Source organism: Camelina sativa, chromosome 1 (assembly GCF_030686135.1).
Source record: "Camelina sativa cultivar CO46 ecotype springtype chromosome 1, ASM3068613v1".
NCBI lineage: Eukaryota > Viridiplantae > Streptophyta > Magnoliopsida > Brassicales > Brassicaceae > Camelina > Camelina sativa.
In genome coordinates this window covers 1952687-1980231 of record NC_141880.1, presented here as the reverse complement: position 1 = coordinate 1980231, position 27545 = coordinate 1952687, and the positions used below count along the sequence as shown (strand labels likewise).

At 37.1% G+C, this 27545-nt stretch overlaps 9 protein-coding genes, 1 long non-coding RNA gene and 2 other non-coding genes across 13 annotated transcripts; 4 read left to right on the top strand and 8 right to left on the bottom strand.

The window, feature by feature from the left end:
* Nucleotides 1-2: 2 nt before the first annotated feature.
* Nucleotides 3-1695, top strand: LOC147949464 (uncharacterized). The gene is made up of 5 exons (XR_015565985.1): nt 3-128; nt 219-280; nt 681-762; nt 1111-1179; nt 1316-1695. It is a non-coding gene; the product is annotated as an uncharacterized LOC147949464 (long non-coding RNA).
* On the bottom strand, nt 1696-3221 carry LOC104713445 (large ribosomal subunit protein eL22z). 2 transcript variants are annotated; one of them, XM_010430671.3, is made up of 4 exons: nt 2901-3001; nt 2609-2648; nt 2271-2515; nt 1696-2055 (listed from the first exon to the last, which is right to left on the bottom strand). In XM_010430671.3, exons 2-4 carry the CDS (start codon nt 2618-2620, stop codon nt 1911-1913), a joined length of 402 nt encoding a protein of 133 aa, XP_010428973.2. In that variant the 5' UTR covers nt 2621-2648; nt 2901-3001; the 3' UTR covers nt 1696-1910. The 2 variants fall into 2 exon arrangements, with proteins under 2 accessions (XP_010428973.2, XP_010428897.2); XM_010430595.3 differs by lacking the exon at nt 2609-2648 and having other exon boundaries at nt 2901-3221.
* Nucleotides 3222-3229: 8 nt separating this feature from the next.
* On the bottom strand, nt 3230-4851 carry LOC104713353 (uncharacterized). The gene is made up of 3 exons (XM_010430487.2): nt 4653-4851; nt 4167-4257; nt 3230-3618 (listed from the first exon to the last, which is right to left on the bottom strand). The coding sequence occupies exons 1-3, from the start codon at nt 4720-4722 to the stop codon at nt 3486-3488; spliced, it is 294 nt and encodes a 97-aa protein (XP_010428789.1). The 5' UTR covers nt 4723-4851; the 3' UTR covers nt 3230-3485.
* Nucleotides 4852-5169: 318 nt separating this feature from the next.
* On the bottom strand, nt 5170-8684 carry LOC104713256 (RING/U-box superfamily protein). The gene is made up of 6 exons (XM_010430375.2): nt 8041-8684; nt 7185-7357; nt 6975-7030; nt 6839-6864; nt 6310-6724; nt 5170-5975 (listed from the first exon to the last, which is right to left on the bottom strand). Exons 1-6 carry the CDS (start codon nt 8204-8206, stop codon nt 5558-5560), a joined length of 1254 nt encoding a protein of 417 aa, XP_010428677.1. The 5' UTR covers nt 8207-8684; the 3' UTR covers nt 5170-5557.
* A 1315-nt stretch (nt 8685-9999) lies between these two features.
* On the top strand, nt 10000-11243 carry LOC104713166 (Methionine sulfoxide reductase (MSS4-like) family protein). Its single transcript, XM_010430267.3, has 5 exons — nt 10000-10114; nt 10317-10390; nt 10491-10619; nt 10711-10868; nt 10969-11243. Exons 1-5 carry the CDS (start codon nt 10087-10089, stop codon nt 11087-11089), a joined length of 510 nt encoding a protein of 169 aa, XP_010428569.1. The 5' UTR covers nt 10000-10086; the 3' UTR covers nt 11090-11243.
* Nucleotides 11244-11978: 735 nt separating this feature from the next.
* RPT5A (regulatory particle triple-A ATPase 5A) lies at nt 11979-14843 on the bottom strand. The gene is made up of 10 exons (XM_010430152.3): nt 14450-14843; nt 13927-14043; nt 13631-13738; nt 13335-13526; nt 13056-13247; nt 12780-12898; nt 12607-12694; nt 12397-12516; nt 12173-12313; nt 11979-12074 (listed from the first exon to the last, which is right to left on the bottom strand). Exons 1-10 carry the CDS (start codon nt 14567-14569, stop codon nt 11997-11999), a joined length of 1275 nt encoding a protein of 424 aa, XP_010428454.1. The 5' UTR covers nt 14570-14843; the 3' UTR covers nt 11979-11996.
* A 161-nt stretch (nt 14844-15004) lies between these two features.
* Nucleotides 15005-15076, top strand: TRNAE-UUC (transfer RNA glutamic acid (anticodon UUC)). The gene has a single exon. It is a non-coding gene; the product is annotated as a tRNA-Glu (tRNA).
* A 38-nt stretch (nt 15077-15114) lies between these two features.
* Nucleotides 15115-17810, bottom strand: LOC104712982 (F-actin-capping protein subunit alpha). The gene is made up of 10 exons (XM_010430038.2): nt 17401-17810; nt 17105-17220; nt 16759-16848; nt 16599-16663; nt 16219-16380; nt 16066-16144; nt 15881-15958; nt 15632-15706; nt 15512-15547; nt 15115-15411 (listed from the first exon to the last, which is right to left on the bottom strand). The coding sequence occupies exons 1-10, from the start codon at nt 17519-17521 to the stop codon at nt 15304-15306; spliced, it is 930 nt and encodes a 309-aa protein (XP_010428340.1). The 5' UTR covers nt 17522-17810; the 3' UTR covers nt 15115-15303.
* Nucleotides 17811-17820: 10 nt separating this feature from the next.
* Nucleotides 17821-20560, bottom strand: LOC104712898 (uncharacterized). Its single transcript, XM_010429923.3, has 7 exons — nt 19922-20560; nt 19698-19816; nt 19552-19617; nt 19270-19467; nt 19065-19183; nt 18859-18964; nt 17821-18437 (listed from the first exon to the last, which is right to left on the bottom strand). The coding sequence occupies exons 1-7, from the start codon at nt 20145-20147 to the stop codon at nt 17886-17888; spliced, it is 1386 nt and encodes a 461-aa protein (XP_010428225.1). The 5' UTR covers nt 20148-20560; the 3' UTR covers nt 17821-17885.
* Nucleotides 20561-20828: 268 nt separating this feature from the next.
* On the top strand, nt 20829-21143 carry LOC147949463 (signal recognition particle RNA). The gene has a single exon (XR_015565443.1).
* A 492-nt stretch (nt 21144-21635) lies between these two features.
* On the bottom strand, nt 21636-23299 carry LOC104712806 (REF/SRPP-like protein At3g05500). The gene is made up of 3 exons (XM_010429815.2): nt 23024-23299; nt 22534-22758; nt 21636-22423 (listed from the first exon to the last, which is right to left on the bottom strand). Exons 1-3 carry the CDS (start codon nt 23063-23065, stop codon nt 21950-21952), a joined length of 741 nt encoding a protein of 246 aa, XP_010428117.2. The 5' UTR covers nt 23066-23299; the 3' UTR covers nt 21636-21949.
* Nucleotides 23300-26224: 2925 nt separating this feature from the next.
* LOC104712709 (protein RALF-like 22) lies at nt 26225-27154 on the bottom strand. The gene has a single exon (XM_010429702.3). It carries the CDS (start codon nt 26886-26888, stop codon nt 26508-26510), a length of 381 nt encoding a protein of 126 aa, XP_010428004.1. The 5' UTR covers nt 26889-27154; the 3' UTR covers nt 26225-26507.
* Nucleotides 27155-27545: the final 391 nt, after the last annotated feature.

Sequence of the window (27545 nt, the reverse complement as noted above, 5' to 3'; positions counted from 1 at the left end):
AAGAGTGTTATGAATCTATTAATTCTGCAATTTCCTATTTTCAATGTGGAAAGCAAACCGAGTTAGACATCCCGTTCCATCCTACACGTCCTTAAGAGGTGTTAATATTTAGCTCAACCGATTTTCATGTAATGTTAATTCAACACTTGGGTTACTTTTTAATGGTTTTCCAAATAATTTTGCTATGTAAACTAATTTTTATTTGAATTGGTTTCAAGGTTTTTGTTGCAGCTAGATGAGAGGAGAATCTCACTTGCTTCAGCTCAAAGCGTTTCATATGGTTAGGCTCAGCCTCTGTTTCTTGATGAAGCTCAAGTTCGTTTTTTAGTTTTGAGATCTCATCTTGCCTTCCCATGTTGAAATGTGTTTTGATGATAAAGCACGTTCCTTTTCTGTGACATCTTCCAGAGATTTGATTTTCAAGATCAAAGATTCCGAAGAGGATTGAATTGACAAGCTCGTGTGAGTGTGTGTCTTAGATAGGCCATAGTAGTAGGTTTATGGTTTAGGTAACGACTTAAAAGTTGAACATAAACTGATTAGAACGAACACATATATATTTGTTTTGCTTTTCTGTTGTGTTGCAGACAAGTTTTGTTTCAGTTGCATCAAACAATGGATCAAAGTTGTTTAGAGAGTACTTAAGAGTATCTAACTCTGATTTCATCTTTGTTTTGCAGATTTGTATTGACAAAAGAACAGAGATAAAGGTTGAGATGTTACTAATCAGAATAAGGTTGAGATGTTACAAATCAGAATAAGGTATGTCAGTAGAATCAAATGTAAATAATTGCCAAGAGAATTAACTATGACAAAAAGAAAAACCCAAAGCCATAATATCTAATCAACTGGTTCTAACATTAAAGAACGCGAAGGTGGAGCCTTGAAGCATAAGGATTCCAAAAGAGTCCAATCGCCTCGCCTGCTTTCAGTTCCTTTCTTTGAACAAAATCCTTGTTCCAATTGTTATTCAATACATAGCTTCCAGCTGAATTCCATCTCTTGAAACACAACTGATGCGTAGTTTTTTCTTTACTATCGAACACGGTGATTTTTAGCCCCAGATGGTCTTCGTCTTCCACTAATTTGATCTCTTCTTCTGTCAAGTAGTTCAGAATATGCTCATTCGTGGGTTCCTTTGGTATTAGAAGCCGTGTCTGACTACCGACGTCGCTCATGGTGAGTGTTTTCTTGATTTTCCATATATCTGCTTCTATCGAGACAGTTAACTCTGTTGCAATAATCATGTCGCTCTCTTCCCCTGGCATGTTTCTGAAGTATGCGAGGCTAACTCCTGTTTCGTTTCTTGTGACAGATGGAGGAACCACACATGCAAACTCTCCACCTTGGCAAGGAAAGAGATCAAGAAGAGCAACACTTTCGCAAGGAAAGAGTTCGAGAAGACGTGGCGATGTTGGAGACGATGGAGGAGTATCATCTTGTGTGTTCATTACCAGTCCTTCGCTTCTTATACCACAAGGCACCGTATACGCCAACCCTTCACCGTTGCACGGAAAGAGAAGCATCGTTGGAGACGAATTAAAATAGGTGAATGGGAATGTTACTTTTGAGAATTTACTTATATATAGACATACGAACTTCACAATCCTAATCAGAGTCGAAGATGGCTATAAACTATTTTCCCAATTTGTGAAGGAAAACAATTTCTAGTCGAAATACAACAAAATTCACATCTACCACAACTGAATCATTCCATGTTTACCAATTTTTTTAAAAAGATTATCCATACGAGCTCAAAGTAAGATAACCAACGAGAGTTAACTTGAACAAAACTAAATAACATCTGACAAAAAAAGACAAAGGGGCAAAGGCAAATTGTATTCAGTACCAAGTAGAAACCAAAAAACAGAAACATGGAATAGAATATAGTTCTAAACCAAAGTGGGTTTTTAGTCTTCCTCCTCTCCCTCGTTCTCAGCGATGTTGAAGTACCTCAACTCATAGAGATTACGGTCCTTGTTCGCTGCAATCACTCTGAGCCAATCCCTCACATTGTGCTTCTTGAGGTATTTCTTTGTCAAGTACTTCAAATACCTGAAATCACACACACAAAAAAGACAGTTAGTAGACAAACAAATGCACTTGGGATTGCTTAAACTAAGAAACAAACCAATCACCACTTGTGTTAGACACTGTTAGATTAGTATGGCTCTAATAAAGTCACTTTCTATCACATCTTTAGACTGACACAGGATCACAAGCAATGAAACAAAACGAGCAAAGATCAATTGAGTTTCATCAGTTATTACCTCTTGGAGAATTGGCCATCTGAAGTAACAGTGATCTTGCTCTTCTCACGGGTGATTGTGACTGAATCACCAAGAGCACCAGCTTTGCCACCGACCTTGATCCTCTCCTGAAGGAACTTCTCAAGGGAAGCAATCTCCATGATCTTGTCATCCACAGGCTTCGAACAATCAATGGTGAAGGAAACTCCCTTCTTCTTTCCCTTGGCAACAGCTGCACTTCCACGACTCATTTTTTCAACCCTTCTCTGCAAATTCCAAACATTCAATCCATAAGAATTCAATCACACATTCATCGCGTTTTAGCTACAGATAAATGAATCCTATGGTTTCTACATTACATTAAACGCCATTTTCAAGCTCCTATGACTACCTCATAACCTGGAAAATGTGGAGTGAGATCTGTTTAGCAGATGAGAATTGAAACTTCTTAGATTCATTATATCTATTCTAGCCATACTCAATTACACTTTCAACAGAAGAAAACAAAAAAGAAGCTAAGCCAAGAGGAAATGAAACTAAGAATTCGTTTCTTCTATTCAATCTTCACATCTTGCGAGACAAGCCTATATCGAATTATAATCAGAAATTGAAGAGCTTGCATTCCATTGGAGAGAGATAGTAACAGTGTACCTTGAAACAAACCCTAGAAGGTGATACTCTCTGAGGAGACGAGCGGCGTCTTTTAGCTCTGGGGAGAATGAAACAAAGGGCTCTAGGGTTTTGGCGCATTTAAAGTGGTCGGTCTTGTAACCCTAATTTATATTCTTTTTAAATAACCCTAACCTCCCCCAAGTTTTTCTTTTATCTCAAAGCAACCCCAATACTTCTCTAGTTTTATAAATAACCTCAGCCTCCCCTAGATTTTCTAAATCTCAAAATAACCCGAAAACTTCATATTTTAATAACAACTCCAAATTAGTAACCAAGCAAGTCATACCTTTTCCTGTGAATCATCAACAAATTGAATCATGGATTTATTATTTTCAATACGTTCTCTCTTACAAATCTGTATCTTGTGTGCAATATGCAACACAGAACAATCCCTCTGAAAGTATCAAAAGAATGATATAATAATAATATGCAAATTGCTTTTAATAAAAAAAATACATGAAATATTTGCTTAAAGGTCTACAAAAATCATCTCTAGCTACGTGTCCCCTGTAGTAGCAAACAGAATAAGCAGTGACCACCATTGCATGTTAAAGGGTTCAGAATTTAGTCTTTGTGAGATATGTTTTCCGGCGGCAGAAATATCGGATATCGGTTGGTAGCTTCAGTTTTGTGGTCATAGTACTCCACCACAGCTGCTCCAGCCAAAGCAGCTAAGGTCAGAGCCTGAGCGTGCAACCTGAGAAGAAGGAAAATGCTGTGAAAATGTTTCCATGTAAGGAGAAAGTTGTAATATTAAAATTTGTGATACATTCTATCATCTCCTGTTACATCCATCATCATTATATGTTCATGGCAAAAACACACATAGAACAAAGTGTAATAATCAACATCAGAGTTCCCGGACTTGAATGGAACAGAAGTGTAAATTTGTTGTGCGAACATGAAAGCGATGACAAAGGTAAGACATAATGAAGAAAATTGTAAATTGAGCATACTATATGTTTACCTGGTGAACAAAATGAAGAAACAAAGAAAAGAAACCCCACACATACACACATAAATTTCGATGCTTTCCTAATAGATCAAAGATTCAAGTCAAGCAGAATGCAGCGAGCAATATAAAGCCAAGAAAGGGGAAAGAGCCATGGTGCCATATATTGCTTAAATCTAACAATGTTCATGGCTAAGGAATAAGTGTTTCGAAACACAAATGAAACTCAAAAAGTCCACAACAAAATCATATACTTGGCGGAATCAAAACTATAATAACCAAAAAAACAATACCTGGCGTGGATGATCTTGACACTGGTTTTCATGGCAGGTTGAGACCAGTTATAGGCGATAGAACCGGTGATACCACTGAGCCATAAACAACCTATGATGCAAGGGCCAATACAGATTTCAGAGTTAGATAACGAAGCCAAATTACAAAACAACAAAAGTAGATGTGGCATTCTCTATTTCTTATATATGCATGTCACAGAAGGATAAGAATTGAGGACCAAAAATGTCGTATAATCAAATCAGAAAGAGGCTAATATGTCTCATTTAATCAAGACAGGTACAAAAAAAAACTTAGGATGAAGAGAACTAGCCACATAACAGAAACCGCAAAACGCTAATCAATTCTACTATATGACAATATAAAACAAAGGATAACAATGTAATCTAGATCCATAATCACAAAACCAAAGTGGATATAACGAATCATCATTAGAAAAGAATTGTTCAGATGATGAAACGACACAAGAAACAAGGATGATTGATTACCGACGGTACGGAGCTTGTGATCGGAGACCCATTTTCTGATTTCTTCGAGTTTGGTCTTTGATTCCGCCATTGCTTTGGTAATATTTGGAGGCCCCCCGAAAGCAAAAATCAAAACTTTGAAAGAAAAAATTAGAGGTCCGCCTATGTCCCAGCAAGGTTCTCAACCTTTTTTTTTTTTTTTTTTTTTTTTGCTATTCCTTTCTATTTTATTACATTAAATAATTTATTAAGTTGAAAAAAAAAACATTATATAATTAAATTTTTAATTTTTAACAAAAATGTTTCTAATGAAATGAATTACCAAAAAAGAAGAAGATTCTATCAGTGACTTTACTTAGGAAGGCCTTGTAGAAAAATAGTAAAACGCTTGTATATGGAGGAGCCACAACAAATAAGAGACGGACTCAAAACGTTCTATTTTGTTGTCACACTTAGACTATAGTCTTTGGTAATTTCACCTTAGTTTTTCAAAAAAAAAAAAAACAATTAAATTTGACAATTTGTAACAGACAGAACAAAGAAGAAACTCAACACTTAAAAATTAACATTATCCAAGAGGAAAAAGTTTCATTAGGGTATTTCACTTCGATACCCATAGTAGCCACATTTAAAAAAACAAATACCCCAACAACGACCTCTCATGCTCCCCCGATCCAAACCAGACCAAAACCGGCTCGAACACCCCGCACGGTCACCCACCAAACGGGGGGAGGCTGTCTCTCTCCAAACCATTACATACCATTTTTGTGTTTTTAGATTATCAATTCATCACATAACTTGAGCATGTAGTTTTCAGGTTTTCTCAAATATCATCAAATTCCCAATGTTTTTTTTTCTTTTTATCTTTTTGGTTTTGTCCAACGTTCATGAGAATTGCCCGCCGGTGACGGGTACTGACTCGATTCTTACGATGATCCTCCTCCACCACCGTGCCTCTGATGGAAGCTTCCAGACCCTTCGTTGAATGAAGATGTCCAAATGTTTTGTTCTCTTTCCATCTGATTAACCGGGTAGGATTGTTGCGATTGCATATAAGGATCTCTCTCCCATATGTTAAACCGGATAAAACCGCTCCCGCCTGCCTGATCCGAAGAAGATGAAGTTGATCCCATCCCGGAAGCTATTCCTCTAGTGGCCCTCCGGCCAGATGGGAATACAGGCCCTCGAGACACTATAGGCAAATCCGGCTGGTGTGACTGTGCAGACGACTGTTGGTAATAGGCTTGAAGAGCTTGCATTCTGTCTCGGGTACGAGCGTTGCTTCCTGGAAATGCTGGTGTCCTCGGAACTGATGCCACTGAACTACCCGCTCTACCACTTGAACTGCACAAACCAGCCAGCCATTAGATACAAGAAAGCATATATATGATAGATAATAAAAGGTCATATTGGTAAACCTGTGGCACCACGAGATAACAGGTTTTTTCGAATCACAGTTTATTTGCAGGTTTGTTCATTATTCCAATCCGCAAGATTATGAAATATGAAAAAGCATATGAAATATGCCAATGCACAAGTTCAAATTCGAATTCGGTGAGCACTATAGTTTCTTTATGTTATAGAATGTTATGAAGAAATTCTCAAAACGTTTGTAATTGAGGTCATCTTCTATGATCATTAGTGACATATCTAAGGCAAGACAGAAAATTTTGTATACCTGTGACCATGAAATGGACGCATGAAATGTGGCGGTCTGGATCTGATCACATCTGAGCCGTTAGCTCGGGAGGTCCTCGCAGAGGCTGGTGGAGGCGTGGGCGGAGTTGGACTGCCCACGTGAGCGCCAGAAGCAGAGAAATGCTGTGGCGGTGGGGGTGGAGGCGGATGATATTCCCAGCCGTGATAGTGTGGATCCACAGGGAAACCATAAGGAGTTGGAACTTCACCAGAGACCGAAGAGCCTGTGTTCCAGTGACTACTGAAACTTGAACTGTCTGAAACGCCTGCAGTACCACCGCTGCTTGAGGAAGACGAATGAACCGGGCCAAAATAGGTAACATATGGACATGGATGACCTGCGGTTGGCGCTGCTGGTTCAGAATAGTAACCTTGCTGTCCCAAAAGATCGTGATCTGTGCCATGCAATTAAAATTAATAGGTTGTTAAACCCAAATTCCAGAAAAGTGAGAAGAAGATAATGGCGAGCAAAAAAAAGAAAATAATAATCAATCTGACAATAGTCTTACATGAACTCGGCGTAAATTCTCCATCCCTACAAAGTTTAAAACAAATTTATCAGCAAAGAAGGGAAAAGAATGCCATTTTTTGATTGCCAAAAGTAGCAGAAAAGAGAGCTAAACGGGTTTTCATGTAGTTGCTTACTCGAAAGAAGGAAGACGTGCTGAGCTTCCAAATGGGCACCAGTGAACTCCAAAAGACTGCAAAGAAACATAAACACAAGGTAATTTAGAGATGGAACATGATTCCAGCAATCTTTAGATAATAAAAACTCAGCACATGAGGCAAAGAAGTGAAAAGTAATGAAGAAACGCAATAGAATATTTGAGATGGATCGGATTACGAGTTTCTTACCAATTCAGAGTATGTTCCAATATCATAAATATCTTCTTCATGAACCCAATCCTCGACATTGAATTCAGGATATGAACGACAACCGTTTGCGTAAAGCCACTGGCCCTTTTCAACTTTCCGACAGTTGGGGCATTGCATCACGCCCTTTGCATTGAATGCTGAACCAATACAGTCTTGACAACAAAGAAACCAGATGTGGAGTTAGATGGCTTTGCGAAAACCATAAGAAACCAAACGTAAAGCATATATTGCACGATAGCTCAAACTTTTATCTAAAAAGCACTCATGAGGAGAGCTTGGCCGGTTTATGAATAAGAAACACACAGATACAGCTATCTAGACACCCAAGATTAGCATACAAAGAGCAAAGAATTAGGGCTCATATGCACTTGCGAGCTAATCATTCCTACATAGACCATGTTAATCAAGAGCACATAATAATGCATGTAGAATGAAACACGAATATGCTAAGATACTGAGCTACTACATGCATCAAAAAAAGGTGGAGAGAACAATATTGGCAGTTGCAATGAAATAGTGATCGAACCATAATTGATACTATATCCGTAACCTCACATAATAATAATTAATTCGACCAGATCAAAACTATATCCAAGCATGAATCGATTAGCTTCAGAGCTCAATATACCCCAAACATCATCTTTATAACAAACAAAAAAAAGAGCCACAGCACACAAACGGTAGATCTGGATGACTCAAATCAAAATCTGAAGCAGATTATTCTTTTTTAAAGCAAAAAAAATCAAATTCAATCAAATCAAAGAAAAGAGAGAGAGAGAGAGAGAGAGAGAGAGAGAGAGAGAGAGAGAGAGAGAGAGAGTAAATAGAAGTTTACCTAGATGGAACTGATGGTCACATTGAAGATTAGCCCAGGCTCGATCGCCGTTTTTAACAACGGCCTCGAGACAAATCGAACACGAAACCGAACCAAAACCATCACCTTCGTCGGCGAGATCATTATCGCCGAAATTGAATTTGTTACCTTTATTGCCTAAACCCATCACCAAAATCCAAAATCAAAACTACCCCAAATCTCAAAAACCTTTTTTTGTTCTTTCTTTTGAATCAACCACACCAAAAAAACAAAAAAAAAAAAAAAAAAAATCACTCTCGGTCACCCCAATTTCTTAACGTTTCGTCTCGATTCGATCAGATTATTTACAATATGATGAATCTGTGAAGAAGTATCTTCGATCGTCACCACCAGAGAAGAGAGAACCCAGAAGAAAGAAAAAGTTGGCTCTTTGATATATATATTTTTTTTGGTTTTGAGTTTTTTTTTTTTTTTTTTTTTTTGTTGGTTCTTCTTCTCTTTCAGATTGCGTTATGTTTTGTGTGAGAGAGAAAGATTGGGTTACGGGGTAAGAAAGAAGCAATGACCGCTGTCCAAAGTAAGACTACTACAATGGACGGTTCTGATTTATTCTTACGGATTTGTTTTTAACTTTTTATTTTAATTTTTATTTACATCACCTGTCTGCTCTAGTGCTCTGCTTCCCCCAAGCTATTTTTCCCTTTTTCTTTTCTTTTCCTTTTTTAAAAAAGAAAACAAAACAAATTGGATATATAAAATAGTGGTAATTAACTTTACGTAAATTTAAATTACCATATTGGTAATTACTCTTTCTATTTTTGGCTCTCTTAAATGACTTTGGTTTTCAGTCTGATTATTATTTATCTGGTAAAAGAAATACTTTTGATTCCGATTAAAATGTTATTATCGACTATATGAATTATACATATTGGATTTTCACAATGTATGATAACAAATGCCAATAAAACGGTATGATAACAAATGCCAATAAAACAAAATAATGAGAATTTATGTGATTATGTCATGCTAGATTTTCAATTTGGTTCGAATAAATTTTACTCGTTTTTTGTCTGAAAAAAAAAATAGAGAAACACATCTTAATACTTATAATAATATGCGTAACCACTTGAACTTGAAGTATATTATTTTATTACTACTAGTAGTAGGACTAATATTTTGTGGCCACATTATTTTGACATATTTTGTGAGTTTTGAAATATTATTTTGTTACAAAGACGCATTTTGCTGCCCTTTTTATTCTTTTGCAACTATTTCAGTGTAATATAAATCATATAGAAAAGTTTTTTTTTTTTTTTGAACGAGTACTATTTTGTGTCGGCATTTAATCATTCCCTCACAATTTCCTATACGAAAATATTACAAATATGGGAAAATAACTTTTGAAGGTAAATAGTAGTCAAAAATAGTTTAAGCTAGTCCACAATGTGACGATGTTCCCGAGCGAATTATTGAGTCCACCATCACATGCCCCTAAAGTAGTGTTTATTCCCGCCGACTTTTTGCAGCTCTAGCTCCCTACTCCTCCTCCTAGTTATCAATTTCCCCTCTTTTACTTTACTTTTTACAGTGAAAAGTATTTATCCAAACAGTTACTATATTTAGGTGAATCGAACATAGTTTTCATAAAGTTGGTTCTTGTCGATAACCACCAGTTTGAAAAGAAAAAAAATATATAATCAATGGGTTTGACAACTCAAAGACTCAAATGAACTGTTAAGATTAATGGTTTTGTTTTTGTTTAATGAATTTTTTTCTTCTAACAACGGTTAAGATTCAATTAGCGTAAATAAGCACTTCTGATTTAACAAAGGAGGTTTTCCTATTTCTTTTTTTTTTTTGGGTTATATTCCTTTTTCTTATAGGAAAAAAAGAAATAAGCCGAAAAGGAAAAGGAAACAAGACAATGACTCTTCTATAAATATACTTGTTCTCTCTTCTCTTCTTTTCACCAAATTTTCTCTACTACTCTCTAAAGTTTATCGATCAAATCAGCGAAAGAAAAAAAAAACTTACAACACATAAACCTCTCTTTAGCTCTCTTCAAACATGTTGGTTTACCAAGATATTCTTACAGGTATACTATACTGCTTCTGGTTCATGTAGTGAATTACGATATTGGTATTTACGATTTAGTGTTTCGTTTTCTAGGGATTTTTTACTCACGCCTTGTGATCATCCAACCTCGATTGTATTTATTAATCCCCATATTGATATTTGTATTGTATGTATTGTTTGTGTCAGAAGCTAAAGTTTGTCTCTCTTTTTTGATCAAACAGGCGATGAGCTTCTCTCTGATTCCTTTCCTTACAAGGAACTCGAAAACGGCATGTTATGGGAAGTTGAAGGAAAGGTACTATTTTTATCTAAAGCTTTGACTTTCTTTATTAACGATCAGCGCGCTGGTTGAAATTAAAGTTGATGTATTGTTATGTGTTTTTGTTGTTCATCAGTGGGTTGTGAAAGGAGCTATGGATTTTGACATTGGTGCGAATCCATCGGCTGAGGAAGGCGGTGAAGACGAAGGAGTCGATGATCAAGCTGTCAAGGTTGTTGATATCCTCGATACTTTTAGGCTTCAGGTAATAATATTCAAAGGACCTTTTTAATCTTCAATTATTTTCATGTAAGAATACCTTATGAGATTAACACTTGGGTAAATTATTCTGGCAGGAGCAACCATCGTTTGATAAGAAACAATTTGTGATGTTCATGAAAAGATACATTAAGCAACTAAGCCCTAAGCTGGACTCGGAAAAGCTAGAGCTGTTCAAGAAACACATTGAGAGTGCCACCAAATTTTTGATGTCAAAGCTCAAAGACTTCCAATTGTAAGGATCCTCTCTCTTTTACTTTTTTTTTTTCTTCAATTTCCTTTTTTTTTTTTGTTTATTTGTCTAATTGGTGATTACTTTTTAACAAACGTGACAGCTTTGTGGGAGAGAGCATGGACGGAGAAGAAGGGAGCTTAGTGTTTGCTTACTACAGAGAAGGAGCCACTGATCCTACTTTCCTCTACTTAGCCTACGGCTTGAAGGAGATCAAGTGCTGAATATGTTTCCTCTCTTTTTTTCTTCTTCAAAGCTATACACAATTTATTTTGGAGGTTTTACTTTTTGCTAGTTGTCGATTTCTTGTGTGTCTTTTGGGATTAATCTATTGAGATATTTTACCATTTTAGTGTGAAATTTCTAACTTTTGCCTGATTAGTGGAATTGGATAGAAATTGATTACAATATACATACTCCTGAAATTTTCTTTTAAATACATGCTGATTTCATATATAATAGAAAAGGTCTAATTATAAACCATGAACCATTAGAAGATTCAAAAAAAAAAATTCAGAAGAAAGTAGATGAACACAATTAAATGTAATTTGATAGTAGATATTCTGATTCGAAATTTTCAAAAGATCCAAGTCGTAATAAGGGTACAAGTAAAACTAGTTGAAAGATAAACGGCAGCAAGAAATATAAATGATGGGAGAGAGATCAGGCATAGTAGTTCAAGCTTGCTCTCTTCTTGGCTGATACCTTCATTGAAATCCTCATGGTTGACCTGAGTGTGTTTCCTCTCTCTGTTTTCTTCTTCAAACTAAACAAAGTTGTCGATTTCTATTGTCTTTTGGGTTAACCACTGAGATTTTTTACCATATTATGTTGGAGTGAAATTTTTAACTTCTGTTTAGTGCAATTGGATAGAAAATTGGTTATAAATACACATACTCCTCAAAATTTAATTTTTACAAACATAATAATTTCATAACAAAAAAGGTCTAATTATAAACCATTAGAGATTCAATTTTTTTTCAAAAGAAGTAGATGAACACAATTAAATATTTTTTGATAATTGATATCCTGATTCGAAAGTTTTAAAAAGATCCAAATCGGAATGAGGGTACAAGTAAAAAACTAGTTGAAAGATAAACGGCATAGAGAAATATAAAGGATGAGGAGAGATCAGGCATAGTAGTTCAAGCTTGCTTTCTTCTTGGCCTGGACTTGGATGATACCTTCATTGAAGTCTTCATGGTTCACCTGAACACACACAACAATTACAGGGAACAACCTTCAAAAACAAGACTAAAGTCCAAACGTAAAGCTTAAAATCCATTAAGAGTTTTGTATAATTTTACCTCTGTGGCATCACGGCGAAGAGCTAACATACCAGCCTCTACACACACTGCTTTCAGCTGAGCTCCATTGAAATCATCGGTTGATCTTGCAAGCTCCTCAAAGTTGACGTCTGGGTGGACATTCATCTTCCTCGAGTGAATCTGGATTCGTTCAGTAGGGTTAGTTGATATATGTCAAGCGTATACTTATCAAGGGTCATGTTTAAAAAATGGGAGAGACAAACCTGCAAGATCCTGGCTCTTGCTTCTTCTGTTGGGTGTGGGAACTCTATCTTTCTGTCTAGTCGACCAGAACGCATGAGGGCTGGGTCCAGAATATCTGCACGGTTAGTGGCTGCAATCACCTGAAAAATTGAGAGGTATGATTGTTAATGTGGGAGAGGACTCAAAGAGAATACGGATTAGTGTGTAGAATAATGGATAAAGACTCTCACCTTAATACGTTCATCGCTGCTGAATCCATCAAGTTGATTGAGCAACTCCAACATAGTTCTTTGCACTTCCCTGTCTCCGCTGACTTCACTGTATTCTCAGCCAAAGAATGTGGTTTAGTAAACAGTAGGGGAAGTGCAGGATAGATTAACTAGAATCAGCAAAGGATTTGTACCTGTCGAAACGCTTTGTACCAATGGCATCGATTTCATCTATGAAGATAATGCACGGAGCTTTCTCTTTGGCAAGTTGAAAGGCATCACGGACAAGCTTTGCTCCGTCTCCAATGAACATCTGTATATACATGGATATATGTCATCAAGTCATTACAACCAAGTAACATTGTAGTTCTTCATATGTATTTATTGTTGTCACTCACACTACGATCTTATATCCAGACAGAGTACAGAATTCTAAAGAGATGAGGATTAAATGTGACACTCATAAGTACCTGGACCAATTGAGGGCCTGCCAATTTAAGGAAGGTGGCATTGGTCTGTGCTGCGCAGGCACGAGCCATTAAAGTTTTACCAGTTCCTGGAGGACCATACAAGAGCACTCCCTTTGGTGGACGAACACCCAGCTTCTCAAAACGTTCCTTGTGTGTCATGGGAAGCACAATGGCCTCTACAAGCTCTTGGATCTGTTCCATAAATTAACTCAATTAGAATCAATATGCAACACGCTGAAGGAAATAAATTATGCCTGACAAACACATGGATAAACTTGCCTGCTTCTCCAGTCCTCCAATGTCATTGTAATCTTCGGTTGGTTTTTCATCTACCTCCATGGCTTTAACCCTAGAATCATACTCGGATGGCAAGGTATCGAGAATCAAGTAGCTATCTTTATTAACTCCAACCAAGTCACCAGGTTTCAAACTATCAGGGTCCACAAGTCCAACCACTGGTAGAAAGATGGTCTGCAGTCCACATCAAGACAGACAAGGATTAGCTCAAACATGAAACGGGATGAGAACAAGAAAATGTAGAAAATATATCTAGAGAATGGATATGGAAGTCTCACCTGCCGTGTAGACGTTTTCAAAACAACACATTTTCCTTTCCGTTGAGAGTCAAGATCAATATTTGCGCCGTCTTCCTCAGCATCATCTTCCGGATTCATCTCCAGAATCTAACAGCATGAGATGGAATCACAACAGTTAGACTTCAAATCCAAGTAGGTAAAGTTATAAATAACATAACATTTACAACCCATAACATAACTAACAATGTAAAACTCTTTAGGAGAGTAAGGTAGCTGCCAAACAAACCAAAACTTAGACAAACAAGACTAAAATAAAAATAAAACTTGTTGAATACCTCCACAATGTTGCCAACCAAATAAGGGAGCTGCTTGTTGAGTTTAATCTTCTCCTGGTTCTCCTTTATCTTCTCCTTATAAGAATCGCATTCTAGATTTGTTCTTTGTGTATCTTCCTGAATCCCAATTAAAGAAGAAAAAAAAAAAATCATCATATTATGCCATGACATCTCCTTAAACCCAGAACGCAAATAAGATCAAAGAACGAAATTGAATCAGAAACCCAATTTGCAATAAGAAAGAATCAAATCAATCTCAGTTCTATTGAAAATCCAAAAGGTTGAGGTAATATACACCAAGAAATCACCAGACCGGGCATCGAATTAAAGGTCTAGTACATCTCATGCTTCCAAGGATTACACTAAAACTCAAACCCTAGACCCGTAAGAGCGAGAAATCAAAACCAGATTGGAGCATAACCTTACTCGAATCTGAAGAAATCATTGAATATAAACTACGTCCTATAGTTACGAAGCAAAAGGAGATCGAGAGAGAGAGAGAGATAGATTGGGGGGAACGAACCTTGAGAATTCGAATCTCGTTGTCGAGGAGACGAGTAGCTCTGGTGATATCTTCGGTGGACATGGAGGCGAGCTGATCCTCTTCGAAGCTTGTCGTGTCTTCAACCATAGGAGTAGCCATTTCAATACCCAAATCGGAAGGACAGAGAGATCGCGAGGATGAAGAGTTAGGGGTTTCAGAGGAGCGAGCGAGAGTTCTCAGCGAGCGACTATGATAAAAAGAAAAATAAAAAAAGGGGAGAAGACGAGAAGCAAAAAGAAAATAAATAACCAAAAATTAAAAATATAATAAAACAATAAATAAAATAAAAAAATAATAGGAAAACTTGTCTTCAAAGAAATGCATACGATAAAGCCTCTGGAGGAGTTAGAGTCTTTCTCGTAGTTATCTTCATGTTAGTGTTATTTAACGTTGGGATGATTTTGATGGTAATTTATAAAAATAATTTCATAAAGAGTTCTCCAAAAAAAAAATATGAAGAACCAAACTCCCAAAGTTAACACCATCTATTAGAATTTCGAACAAGTTCTCCGTTTTAACTCATTAGACATCAAATCCGATGTCGTCCAGCGGTTAGGATATCTGGCTTTCACCCAGGAGACCCGGGTTCGATTCCCGGCATCGGAGCTTTTTTTCATGTTTTTTTTTCTCAAACCCTGATGAAATATCGATATGATGCTAGATTCTTCCAACACTTGCATGCGGTTTGTACATTACTCCAAAAAACCAAGAAGATAAAGACAAGACACAACAGAACTAATATCACTGATACTTTTCCCTTCACTTACATAATGGAAATCACACAGAACCTTGACAACCAAATAAAGAACTGGAAGGTGCGAGTTTATAATAAGTCACTTGCCAAGTCCAAGCTCTTTCTCGACCTCTCTTGTTAGGCTAAACTGTAAAGTGTTCTGCCATGGGAACAAAGTTCGTGTCACCGGAAGTTTCCTCCTCAAATCCTGCAAAGTTCCATAATCATCTCAGATAATTTGTCAATACTGTACATAGAGGCTCCCATCGTTGCAGCCACTGAAATTGTTTTTTGGAAGAGACGATTACCTTGAAAGTGTTATCCGGTAATTTAGAATAAGCTACCTAATCATTGGGTCAGATACAACAAGATTAACAACACAGGAAATGGCAAAGAACGAGATAAATAATGAGTTGCTATTTGGTAACCTCTAGAGCTGCAAGGTACTCTGTTTCATGGTGCCTGATAATATTGGCTATCGCTATCGCGCAGTCATCTGCAGACTGTAAATGGACGAAGAAATCAACGATAAGATTATATCAGAGCCTACACATATTTGTTCTCTTGGTGTATATTTAATGCTAGCCTGGCCAGACTTCTAGTAAGATTATTGTACGCGATCTCGCAGATAAAATGCATTGGTCAAGTATGTGGATATTGGATGTGATGTGAAGTACCTGAAATATTGTTGAATCTTGGAAATCTTTTTTTGCATCTAATTCCACATTTCCCTCTTCAAAATAATGAGCTCCTACCTGAAGGAATGGAAAGGAGAAATACTTAGAACAAGCTCACTGAACTTCCATTGGCTTTGAATAACGTCAAAGCCAACTTACAGAGAAAACGAAGTCGAGAATGTTACCTGCAGTTTCCCTTTTATGTCAAGCACCTGTGATTCATCCTGGAAATCAATGTTCCATACAGATCTCCAACTTCCATTACTGCAAACACCCTGGATTTAGTCGCACAATATTTCTATGGAGAATAAGTAGAAGGAGGTCATTTTTGTACTCACCAGAAGTTCTGGGGACTTAGTCTCATGGCAGTAATTATAACAACAAACTCAAAGTCGGACCCTAGACCTTCTGTATCTTTCCCCTTCACACAATTAACTGCAGAGATACCTTTCGGATAAGATTCACTAACATATCTCTGGATTTCAGCATCAAGAGCATATCTGTAACGAGCAAAAACAACCTTTTCAGCGGTAAGACAAAAAAAGTGCAGATCAGTCCAGGTTCATTACCCTTTATTCCTAAACTTCTGATAGTGCTTTTCTAATGTTTGCCTTTGTTGCCATTAGAATTGAGGCTATGAGTATATGAGCATTACGAAGTGAATGGTGTGATGCATGAACCTAATCCTAAATCCTACAGCTGAGTGTAAAAACCATACCTGTACTCCTCAATATACAAAGACGGAAGTTCTTCATCATGAGCAGGCCGTACCTTTGTACAAATCTGGTCATAGACAGGAGATGTAAGATTGAATTGGATTCACAGATCATGACACACCATGATGAAGAGCAACTACAATACAATAAAAAAGAATGTACCTGTTTAACATGATCAACTATGGCAACCTGGGCAGTTCTTGGATCAAGGAACTCATTTTCAGTAATCTCACTGTAAGATGAAACTATCACCTGAGACGCAACAAAACAGTTTTACCTAAATCTTGCAGTAATAGAGACATAAAAGAGAGGCACATATCACCAAACTCTAGTTGAATTATCTTAGTGATCCAAAAGGTATTTGTTCATCAGTCATATTTACACAGAGAGAACTGAGATCACAATTCAATAATAACGTTACAGAATTCAACAACATGTTTTCGAACCTGATCCAATTAGCTAAGAATACTAAGAGACTCTTAAAGATAAATTTCGTTAGTTAACTCACATCACCAGCCCTACTGGGCATTTCAAGACAAATCATATGAGATTTGTTGTACACTGGGAATGCCTCCATGGCTGCTTCGTTATAGACTTCCTCATCGCTCAATACCGCCTTTAAATCTGTCGGAAATCCCAAAAAAAAAATCCCAGAAATTGAAACGAATATGTCAAATCACGCCACATTGATCCTCAAAATAGAAATTAAAGAGGGAGAAGATACGATTCCGCATTCCACAAAACAGAGCCACATCAGAACACAATAAGATAACACCAAACGTAAATATATGTATCTATGAGTACCTTTGGCAACGTAATTGATTTCTCCAGCGGGAGCGTTGAGGAGAAACCACTTTGCGATTTCCTTCTTCTGTTCGTAACTTAGTTCCGTCTCCTCCGGTAACTCGTCTTCTTCATCCGCCATAGCTTTCTCTATCTTCTTTTCTCTAGGAGTAGCCGGAGCGAGAAAAGAGAAGTTGCCGCCGTCGATTATCTGGAGGTTACATTGGTCATTGCACCTGACTACACTTTTATCCGTGAAACCGAGATTAAATCACGACCGTTCGTTTTATAATGATGAACCCCAACGGCGTCGTTTGCTTGTAATTAGACTGTGCCACGTTGTCATTCTTACTAAGAAGCGGCGTCGTTTTTACACCAAGTTATATATCCCATCCTTGATCAATTTATATTATGTGCAGTCTTTTTTTCATGATCGGAAGGTTCGCAAAACTGGGATTTTATTGAAGCAAAATATCTAAATTAAAATTCCTAACAAGAGTTTTTAACTAGCAAGTGTGTGTATCTTGTCGTAGTCCACCACGGTTCATAAGATTCACATCCAAATACTCTTTCCATGTCTTTAAAGGCCCGATTTTGGGAGATTCACCCCAACTCTTGTACTCGTTCATAAACAAACCTCTAGCCGCGAAACCCATCATCTCAGTTGAGTCCATGAACTTCTTAATCTTCAAGCTGATCGCTCCTCCTTCAGATGAGGCTCCCCTTTTCGGATATCTGACATTGCCATCATCGGTTTGGGCAGTCTGTTTATTACTGCTGGCTGATGATTCTTCTGAAAACTGTGCTCCCATCCCAAACGAATCCCAATCGACTCTATGTAAGATCTCCGCAGCACGTTCAGAGGATGTTTTGGCGTCGTGTGACATCATAGATTGTTGTTCTAGAGATACTCTATCGACTTGTGCTTTTAAATCGTACAGTCTTTGTCCTATCCTGGAAGAGACTGCATCATACAAGTGTTTCCTCGAGACGTGTTTGGCTCCTTCAGTGCCGAGAATATCATTAAAGTGAATAGGGTCTCCAATGATCACTGTCACCTGCAAAATGTTTAAGGTTCCTAACTTATAATAAAGATTGCAAATACATTAAGCAATGTAATAACCTAATGACAGATTGGTAGCACTACATACTGTCTTGCATTTGAACTCTATACCCCTTCATGGACATTACATTTGCAAATACTCAAAATATGAAACCCCCAATTATTTACAGATCCATTCTTTCTTAAAGCACTAATTATATTTAGATATCACTCAAATCAAGATCAATAAAAGAAAGTTATGAGGGGTCTGTATATAAGGCTTGCCAATCTAGATCGAGGCAACTACCCTGAAAGTTATGGTTTGTTATTGATTTTCTAATTTCGGACGAGCAGAGATAGTTATGCATCAAACTATTAAGAGATCGAAGCCCACAAACAAGGAGACTATTTTCTTTTGGAGACTTAGAAATACTCACTGTCTTGCCAATCCGAGGAACACTGGCTCCAACTGGCATTATATCTTGCATACCAGTATGCACAAATGGAACAACCATGGGGAGAGTATCTGCATCCAAAATCAACCTAAAAGGAAGTATATTCGATGTTTAGCTCGTTGTTATAGAATAAAATGATAAGACACACATCATATAAGGGAACTAAATACAAAGCACATAAGAAACACCTTCCGATACCCCTCTTCGCTGAGCCCATAGTCTTTCCACCATCCCGAGAGCGACTGCCTTCTGGAAAGATGTGAACCCACCCTCCATTGTTTAGTTTAGAAATCGCAATGTCCATTCCCTGCAGAACATATCACACTTGTTTCCATCAGTAAATTTGAATTTAGATAAAACAGCAAGTAAAAATCAAGAAAAGCATATGTTTACCTGCTGATAAATTCCTTCACCACGAGAAACTGGTAAAACTTTGACAGATCGAAAGAAAGCTGAAGTTACAGGGTTTTTAAAACATCTATCCGTAGCACAAAGCGTCCACCTCAAATTACGGGCATCAAGTAGAAGTTTAGGTGGAAGTAGCGAAGCAATGACAAATGGATCATCCACAGATGCAACATGATTGCTAACCTGAAGATGATTTTGGAAACTCATCGGTGTCAGAATACAAGCAGGTTTCTCTAACAACATACCAGAACATAAGTTAACTCGTACCGTTACAAGAGGCTTGTTCTTTGGTCTGTTGAGTAAAGCATCATGGAATTTCTCTAATCCATACACCTAAAAAGACACTAATCTAAGAACACGACAGAAGATAAGAATGAAACTTTAAGGAATCACTAAATCTAAGATGTTCAAACCTGAACACGGTTGAAACCATTCATGAAAACATGACAAGCATTTCCAATGAGGGGAATAGCCACAGCTTGAAGCATCCGGAATAGAGCTGACTCTTCTTCTGCCGTTAAATCTTTAGAAACTGCAATTACAAAAGAGTCACCCAGAATCCAACAAGATAAACGTAGACAAATTCACAGAACCAAATAACAGAGATCCAATAAAGAGGTAGAGATGATTTAAAAACCTCGTCGGCGATAAAAAGCGGGAGGAGAAGGGAGAGATTCACGGCGAAAGTTCCGGAATCGAGTCAGCCAGCGGTGGATAGTGGAAGAGAAGTAACCATCCGGGGACAAAACAGCCGATCGACCACGGTGATCGTCTACGGCGATGCGAAATCGATCACGGAGCTTAAGATTCAACAACAGAGCACTCTTCCATAGATCTGCCTTGTCAACGAATTGAATTCCCATTCTGAAATCGTGATCTCTTATAAAAGGTTTGACTTGAGCAAACGGAAGATTCAATTAGGTAACCGGACGAATGAAACTATTGAATAAAAATTTTCCCGGCGAGTGAGAGAGAGAGAGAGAGAGAGAGAGGTGAGGAGTGACCGACAGAGACAGGCAGATAGAGAGAGAGGTTTACGTGCGAAAGGGTTTGGAGTGCTAACGTGGACGGCGGTGAGTTGTGCGCACGGTAGCAATTGGATCAAGTTTTAGAAACAGATATGGTGGATCAGCGCCGACATGGGCCTAGGCTACCAATATCCGGTAAATAAAAAAAAAAAACCAAATCTTCATGTCTGACCGCTGTTATAATGGTAACAGTAAAATATTCTTATCTAATGTCATCAATTTCCATTTTTTTTAGCAATTTCCTTTTCAACGTGTTAGTATAGTAGTGATTGATTTTATAGTTACGTTTTCTTCTTCCAGCCACATTCTCGCTATCGGGCTTTTCAATAGTCTATTATAGACCTCACAATAAGGCTTTGGCCCAAATAGAATAATATAATTAATGAATCAAAACTAATTGAAGTCTTTTTATCCCACATCGGTCACTCTTACACCTTTTGTGTTTGTTTATATATCAAACGAAACCACATGTTCAACGTCGAGCTAGGTAATATCAAACGAGACCACATATTCAACGTCGAGCTAAGTAACGAGAGCTTGTAACCCGAGTGGGGACGAATAATAAGATGGTGGAACACTGGTTCGGTTCACGAGTCGGGTCTGGTGTTGGCATGTTTCTGAGCTGCCCAGTCCAAGCTGTGAGTAGGCTGTGTGGGTCGAGCGAAGGCTTGGCTCACTTGGTCTCTCTAAAGTCGGAGGGTAATGCGTCAGGCTGGTATTCACAGAGCAGCGAATACTTCCCGCTTGCAGAAGTGGACGGATTACGATTCGGCGCTATCCAGATCCACTAAGGCTCGCTGGCTCGATCTTTCAGCAGTAACCACCATTTTTTTTAACCTTCTTTCTTTAGTTAAATTTTGCAGGTTTGAATGTTGTGTCCCCTCTCAAAAGATGAACTTCATGTTTTTCTCCTAGGCAAGTCTCGGATGGGATCTAGCTCCAGTTCTGTTCACCCTAAATGCAGTGGTGGTACATTCATCTCTTTGCTGTTCTGGAACTTTTTGGAAAGAGATAAACTAAAAGTGATTCTGAAGATCATTTCTTTCTCCAAAAAACAGCTTAGCGAGTTTAGAGAGACCGAGAACTGTGGAACGAGATGGTCTATATACAGGATACTAACAAGATTACATTGATCCAAAATACTGCAACTCAATGCAACAGTCATCTGAATGTTTTCCTGATTGCGAAGCTCTCGTTTCTCTCTTCAACTCAGAGAACATCACCATTCAACTTACAGGACTTCATAACATTAGTAGGTTGAGTAGCTCCTTTGCGTCTATTACTCTATTTGCAACTTTGATCATCAAAAGAAAAAGGAATCCGATTGGACTCTTGTTACATAGCACAACCGAAGAAAACTAAATGTCAGCTTTGTCCAATGAACTCGTCCATCCAAATTGTTTTTTTTTTGTTTTTGTTTTTGGTCGGAAGTTATTATACCTCAAACAAGAAAGCTTTTATACAATCAATAATCCCAACTTAGATTACACAACTTTTAGATTATTAAACGAAACAACGAAAGTTTAAAAGAACGAAGAAACAAAAGAAACAGAACCAGGGACCAGTCGCTAACAAGGATCCGATTCACTGTAATCCCACCAAAACAAAACAAAAGAACACACTACCAAACACCGAAATCAATCAAGTGGATGGAACTCCAAAGGCTCGGCCACAGCTTTCTCCTCTGAGAAGATTTTAGAGATCCTCTCAGTTGGAACCAATGGCATGTACGATGTGACCCTGTACCCTTTCTCTGCAGCCTTAACGATAGTATCATTGTACTTCTCAGAGCAGAAAGCAGCAGTTGGTACAGCAACTTGAGCAAGCCTTGGGAACAGAGGAAGCTGGTTCAACCTCTTCCAAGCTGAAACGGCACATTGCTCTGCTTTCGGCTCGTAGTTTGCATACAACTCCTTAGCGGCAGGCTCGTACTTGGTGTAGACGGATTTAGCCATACCAGAAGCGGTTTCAACAACACCAGCACGTCGAAGCTCAGTTGCCAACGCACGGGCCACAATGGGTGCTATCTGAGCAGCTGAGATAGCCTGAGCAGACACCTGTTTGACAACTGGTGGGACACGGCGATCAAGCTCAGTCACAGACATGCCAACCTGCAAATCACCAAGATGGTTCAATACAAGACAAAGAGAATAAACCACACAAGCTTTTACTGTATCTCTAATTGTATCAAAATAAGTATAGGGAGATGTTCAGATTATACCTTCTGGTCCATGTATTTAAGGACCTCGACAGGGACGTCTTGGTACTTCTCGTAGACAGGACCAACAACAGTCTTGACAGCACCTTCAACAGATTCAACACCAGGTTTCAAAGGACCAGACTTGTCCTTGGCCTTTGCATAAATAAGAGCAAAACCAAGCAGAGCTTCAACAGCAGCAGCTTGCACGAACTGCAAGTACTTCAACCTCTCTTTCTCTTCCTTTGTCTGTACAAAAATTCAAGAAATTTAAAAACATGCAATTAGCCCACAAAACTTCTTTCTTTTTTATTCTAATCTTCTAAATAAATTAAAAAAACATTTACTACGATCTGTACAATACCCAAATGCATGTTAAGCAAAAATTACAAATTAAATCCAAAATTCCAATCACAGAAACGAAAAAAATCCAAGATTTGAGATGTAAATCGAAGATAAACGAGAGAGATATATCTTAAAATCGATTGATAGGGTTTCAGAATAACGAAATTACCATATCGAGTTTAGGTTGATTGAGATCCGTTTGAGCAGCCATGGATGCTTATCGAGAAAAGGAGTTTTCGATTGGAGATTTCTTGAAGAAGTTTTTTAAAATTGACTTTTTTGATATTGACGAACAAAACAAAGCAATGGTGATGAGAAATTGTCGTACCCTAGATTCGTTTTATAGTAAAGGAGTTTCGCACGTGTAAGACTACGCGTGTAAGCGTGTGATCTAATTGGGTCGGTTAGGAGCGTGTTTTTATTTTTTCGTTAACGATTCATATTCAGTGGGCCGTTGACGACTTGTGGGTTAAGTAAACGCATGTTGCTAAGAAAAAGGAAACAATAAAATAAGTTATTTATTTTATAACGAAGCGTACGAATCTATCTACCAAACCAAAAAAGAAACAACAAACGGCCAACCTTTTGTAACAACTGATGTGTTCTTCTTGAAAGATTCGTACTTTAGAATTAGACAAGTACCTAAACCATAGTGAAAAGGAGATCTTTTCATGTATTATCGACCCTACAACACAAAAATGTTTAAAAGCCCACTACATTGTAGTATTACGTTAATAATACCAACAACAACAACAACAACAACAAAAAATACTTAAGTCACGTGATCATTTATGACAACATCCCGTGATTTGGCCAACTACACTCAGAAAAAATTGCGATGTTGAGTTTCTTCTGACATCCTGTGGTTCTCTCCGCAAAATAGCACTTTCTTGTATCTCTCAATTAGATTGGCCCTAACATCACGCGAGCTGTCTATAGAAGATAATTCTGAACTAAATATCTTTTAGAACAGAAAATAGAAATCGATTTCTTGTTTATAATCTCAACTTGTCTATCTCCATTCTCTAGAATAACTAACTAACCAGTCCAAGCCATATTCTTCATGTTTAGACTTTAGTTTTACATGGAATTTGCTGTTCTCCGTGAAACTTTGGTTTGTAAATATGATAGAACAAGAAATAAAGTATAAGGGGTTTTGGCACGTCGCATGAACCCAAAGGTCCAACTAATAATTAAGGAAGCCCATATTTCGAGAAAAGGCCCAATAAAAACGTCCAACCAAACGGTACACGCATGTTAGTAGTGGTTGTTACAATTTAATAATTACATCGGCAATGCAAGGAAATGCCGAAATGGAGAAGAGACTAAAAACATGAATCATCTCAACTTCAAGCAAAGCTATATTCCCCAACAACACTATCGATGAAATTACTCAAACATCTTATGAATGACTATGCTATAGATTTCAATTTCAGCACTTGATACTTGTATGCCAAACTTGGTGTAGGGTAAATGGGAATTTGCAGATTCAAGTATAGTAATAGTTACAACCCCGAATGGTTTATATTGCGCAATTCTGAATTATACTGTTTGTCCGCATCTATCCTATGGAAATAAGATAGTCCTCACATCATTTGTAGGTACTGAGCAAAAATTTTACAAGAGTCCTCCTAATTCATTCACACATACTAAAAGACTACCCATATGTAAAGTACAATTCCTTAAAAACAATTTTTACATGAAGTCATGCAATTTTTGTTTTTACAGAATATTATTACTCCCAACTTATCCTTCTTGTCTGTCACATTTTCATTATGGTCTATCATTCGTTATTAACGTGGTTTACTGATTCGTCTATTAATGTCTCTATAAATATCCAAACGACAAACAATTGTATGAAAATATTCATCATAATAATTGGGAAAATTCCCAAAAAAAACACCAACTGTTTAATATTTGCCAGAAAAAAACATAAACTTTTTTCGTTGCCAGAAAAATACGCAAACTATTTTTTAGTTGATAAAAAATACACGAACTATTATCTTTTTCCAATTTCTTTTTTTCTCCGTTACGACTGTTAACGGCATTATGACGACGTTACTATTTTTGACAAAAATTCCAGAAAAAAAACACAAATTATTTATTTTTTGCCAGAAAAATACATGAACTTTTTTTCTTTGCCTGAAAAATACATAATTTCCATTTCTTATTTTTTTCATTAACAATGTTAGAGATCAAAACTAATAATTTTATCTGCTCTTTTGAACTTCATACAAGCATGAAGTTTACACTACTATTTAGGATAACTAAATTCAAGAACAAAAATACACAATTAGATTAATCAACACTTAAACTTTAAAATTTCATGAGATCTCCACCTTTGTAAATCAAATGAAAGTCATTCCTCATCTTCATCTACTGAAAATCATCATATCTCAGACACAAATGAAGTAGGTGTCAACAAAAATGATCAAGTATTTGTTAACCATATCTTAGACGCAGATGGAGTATGAAAGGTATACAAAGGTCTACAAAGGTGGAGATCTCATGAAATTTTAGAGTTTAAGTGTTGATGAAGTTTCAAAATATGTAAAGTCGGTATAAATCCAAAAACAACACTAATTGAGAAACTTAGAGTCGGGTAATCTAATTGTGTGTTTTTGTTCTTGAATTTAGTTATCCTAAATAGTAGTGTAAACTTCATTGAAGTTCAAAAGAGCAGAGAAAATTATGAGTATTGATCTCTAACATTTTAATGAAAAAATAAGAAATAGAAAATTATGTATTTGTCAGGTAAAGAAAAAAAGTTCATGTATTTTTCTGGTAAAAAATAAATAGTTTGTGTTTTTTTTTCTGGAATTTTTGTCAAAAATAGTAGCGTTGTCATAATGTCGATAATGGTCGTAGCGGAGAAAAGAAGAAATTGGAAAAAATAATAGTTCGTGTATTTTTTATCAACTAAAAAATAGTTTGCGTATTTTTGTGGCAACAAAAAAAATTTATGTTTTTCTAGCAAATATTAAATAGTTGATGTTTTTTTGGAACAATTTACACAAACCAAAACGAAGTTTCGAGGAAAGATAAATTAATACTCTAAAAAAAGAAGAATGAGCGTGGTTAGCCTGTGAGATGGTCCCATCATTATACCTTATAAGCCAACATGCCACCACAACAGCTAATAAAGGTTGTAAATTCAATTCTGCTTGATCTTCTTGTCTATGTAATTAACAACATTTTACTACTACTTAATTAAGTGCTAATTAACAACAACACGGTCCACATAGTATTACTCTATATATGTATTGTCAAGCCTCAGATTCAAAAAAAAAATAAACTAACGGTAATCAACACACACACACAAAACTAGGCACAGATCTCAAAATCACCCACTTCTCGGTCTAATAACTTATTTTTAATTTACGCAAATTCGAATTATTTATTTATATATATGTATATTTATGGAACAAAAAACAAAAAAAAAGTAAAAAAAAAAACAAGAGAAGCAATTTTGTTTTTGTTTTTCAAAACAAAAGACTACTAGTATGATAGTTTCCAAATGTGTAAATCAATCAAACCCATATATCCCGGAAAAGAAAAAAAAATAATTAAAAAAATAAACACAAAAGAAGGGGGCAAAATAGGAATTGTTGGAGTGTGAAAAACTCAAAACTCATCTTTCCTTTTTTTTGTTTTCAACGCCTGCACCTAGTGATGGCGCTGCATCCACGGCGGTAAGGATTCGCCTGAGCTCCACGCTGGCAGTTGTAGTACGAAGCACCGCGTCGAGAGCAAGGCACACTGTTCTTCCTCATCGCACCGTAGCTAACGTACTTCTTCTGCGCTAAAATGCGCCTGCTGATGTCCGAGTCGAACTCCATCTCTTCTTCCTCGGCTATGCACTCTGCGATCGATCCTTTGCATCCTCCGGAGAATAACGACGACGAAGAAGAAGAAGATCCTCCGGCGGCGGTTCTTACGAAATCTAGCGAATCTACGAAGTCGCCGCTAGATTCTACGGCTGAGATTACGATCGCGAGGATCGCTATGACGGCGTAGATCGCGCGTGTGTTCATCTTTCTCCTCTCTAAACCAAAACCTTCTCCGTGAATCAGAGTCTTCTTCGATTTCTTTCTTTTGGTTGAAATTTGTGTGTTTCTCCTTTCTTTCTCTCTCTTGACTCTGTACACAGCTGAAGACAACAAGGTTAAGCGTTGGTGTGTAGCTTCTTATAACCTGACCTATTTGTTCAAACGGGCTTCTTTATCTGTAGTATTAACGAAACTGCCATTATTCTTTCATTAAAGAAAAGGAAAAAAAGAACAGGTACGCGTTTTTATTTTGTTTATCTGATTGATTATGAAATTGACTTATTAGATGTTTAATTTTAAATAACAATGTTTAAGCTTTGAAATATTCCTTTTGGGTTTTTATTTTCGTGCATCCACGACATACGACTTGTAGACGACGGCTTCAAATCAAATAAACTTTAAAATTACAATTAGGTTATTATGTTGCAAATTTTTATATCCCTGTTGCAACATTTAAGAGCTTAGTCTTATCTTTACCATGGCTTTAAAATGGACAAAATCTTCGGTATAATTTATATGTTATTGGAGAATAATGATTTCACTAACATGTAAATGTTCCACGAGTTTAGGCTCCCATAATGGCGTTTACGTAATTAGAGGGTGAAATCAAGGGCATTGACAGGCAACAGCTGGTTGACCGGT

Excerpts from the sequence above, each read along its gene's own strand:
- LOC104712898 (XM_010429923.3), bottom strand. The coding sequence starts at position 20,147 with ATGGGAATTCAATTCGTTGACAAGGCAGATCTATGGAAGAGTGCTCTG. Across the intron at positions 19,618-19,697 it reads ATGGTTTCAACCGTGTTCAG|GTGTATGGATTAGAGAAATT; the intron begins GTTTGAACATCT and ends GTGTCTTTTTAG. Across the intron at positions 19,184-19,269 it reads GTGAAGGAATTTATCAGCAG|GGAATGGACATTGCGATTTC; the intron begins GTAAACATATGC and ends TATGTTCTGCAG.
- RPT5A (XM_010430152.3), bottom strand. The coding sequence starts at position 14,569 with ATGGCTACTCCTATGGTTGAAGACACGACAAGCTTCGAAGAGGATCAG. Across the intron at positions 12,695-12,779 it reads GGTACAAAGCGTTTCGACAG|TGAAGTCAGCGGAGACAGGG; the intron begins GTACAAATCCTT and ends CTGAGAATACAG. Across the intron at positions 12,517-12,606 it reads GCAGCGATGAACGTATTAAG|GTGATTGCAGCCACTAACCG; the intron begins GTGAGAGTCTTT and ends TCAATTTTTCAG.
- LOC104713353 (XM_010430487.2), bottom strand. The coding sequence starts at position 4,722 with ATGGCGGAATCAAAGACCAAACTCGAAGAAATCAGAAAATGGGTCTCC. Across the intron at positions 4,258-4,652 it reads TCACAAGCTCCGTACCGTCG|GTTGTTTATGGCTCAGTGGT; the intron begins GTAATCAATCAT and ends CTTGCATCATAG. Across the intron at positions 3,619-4,166 it reads GTCAAGATCATCCACGCCAG|GTTGCACGCTCAGGCTCTGA; the intron begins GTATTGTTTTTT and ends CCTTCTTCTCAG.
- LOC104713166 (XM_010430267.3), top strand. The coding sequence starts at position 10,087 with ATGTTGGTTTACCAAGATATTCTTACAG. Across the intron at positions 10,391-10,490 it reads TATGGGAAGTTGAAGGAAAG|TGGGTTGTGAAAGGAGCTAT; the intron begins GTACTATTTTTA and ends GTTGTTCATCAG. Across the intron at positions 10,869-10,968 it reads AAGCTCAAAGACTTCCAATT|CTTTGTGGGAGAGAGCATGG; the intron begins GTAAGGATCCTC and ends CAAACGTGACAG.
- LOC104712709 (XM_010429702.3), bottom strand. The coding sequence starts at position 26,888 with ATGAACACACGCGCGATCTACGCCGTCATAGCGATCCTCGCGATCGTA.
- LOC104713445 (XM_010430595.3), bottom strand. The coding sequence starts at position 2,999 with ATGCGCCAAAACCCTAGAGCCCTTTGTTTCATTCTCCCCAGAGCTAAA. Across the intron at positions 2,516-2,900 it reads CTTCTAGGGTTTGTTTCAAG|AGAAGGGTTGAAAAAATGAG; the intron begins GTACACTGTTAC and ends TGGAATTTGCAG. Across the intron at positions 2,056-2,270 it reads GATGGCCAATTCTCCAAGAG|GTATTTGAAGTACTTGACAA; the intron begins GTAATAACTGAT and ends GTGTGATTTCAG.
- LOC104712806 (XM_010429815.2), bottom strand. The coding sequence starts at position 23,065 with ATGGCTGCTCAAACGGATCTCAATCAACCTAAACTCGATATG. Across the intron at positions 22,759-23,023 it reads ATCAACCTAAACTCGATATG|ACAAAGGAAGAGAAAGAGAG; the intron begins GTAATTTCGTTA and ends ATTTTTGTACAG. Across the intron at positions 22,424-22,533 it reads TTAAATACATGGACCAGAAG|GTTGGCATGTCTGTGACTGA; the intron begins GTATAATCTGAA and ends GGTGATTTGCAG.
- LOC104712982 (XM_010430038.2), bottom strand. The coding sequence starts at position 17,521 with ATGGCGGATGAAGAAGACGAGTTACCGGAGGAGACGGAACTAAGTTAC. Across the intron at positions 16,664-16,758 it reads TAGTTGATCATGTTAAACAG|ATTTGTACAAAGGTACGGCC; the intron begins GTACATTCTTTT and ends GTCTATGACCAG. Across the intron at positions 15,707-15,880 it reads AAGATTCAACAATATTTCAG|TCTGCAGATGACTGCGCGAT; the intron begins GTACTTCACATC and ends GTCCATTTACAG.
- LOC104713256 (XM_010430375.2), bottom strand. The coding sequence starts at position 8,206 with ATGGGTTTAGGCAATAAAGGTAACAAATTCAATTTCGGCGATAATGAT. Across the intron at positions 7,358-8,040 it reads TGACCATCAGTTCCATCTAG|ACTGTATTGGTTCAGCATTC; the intron begins GTAAACTTCTAT and ends TTTGTTGTCAAG. Across the intron at positions 6,865-6,974 it reads GCACGTCTTCCTTCTTTCGA|GGATGGAGAATTTACGCCGA; the intron begins GTAAGCAACTAC and ends TAAACTTTGTAG.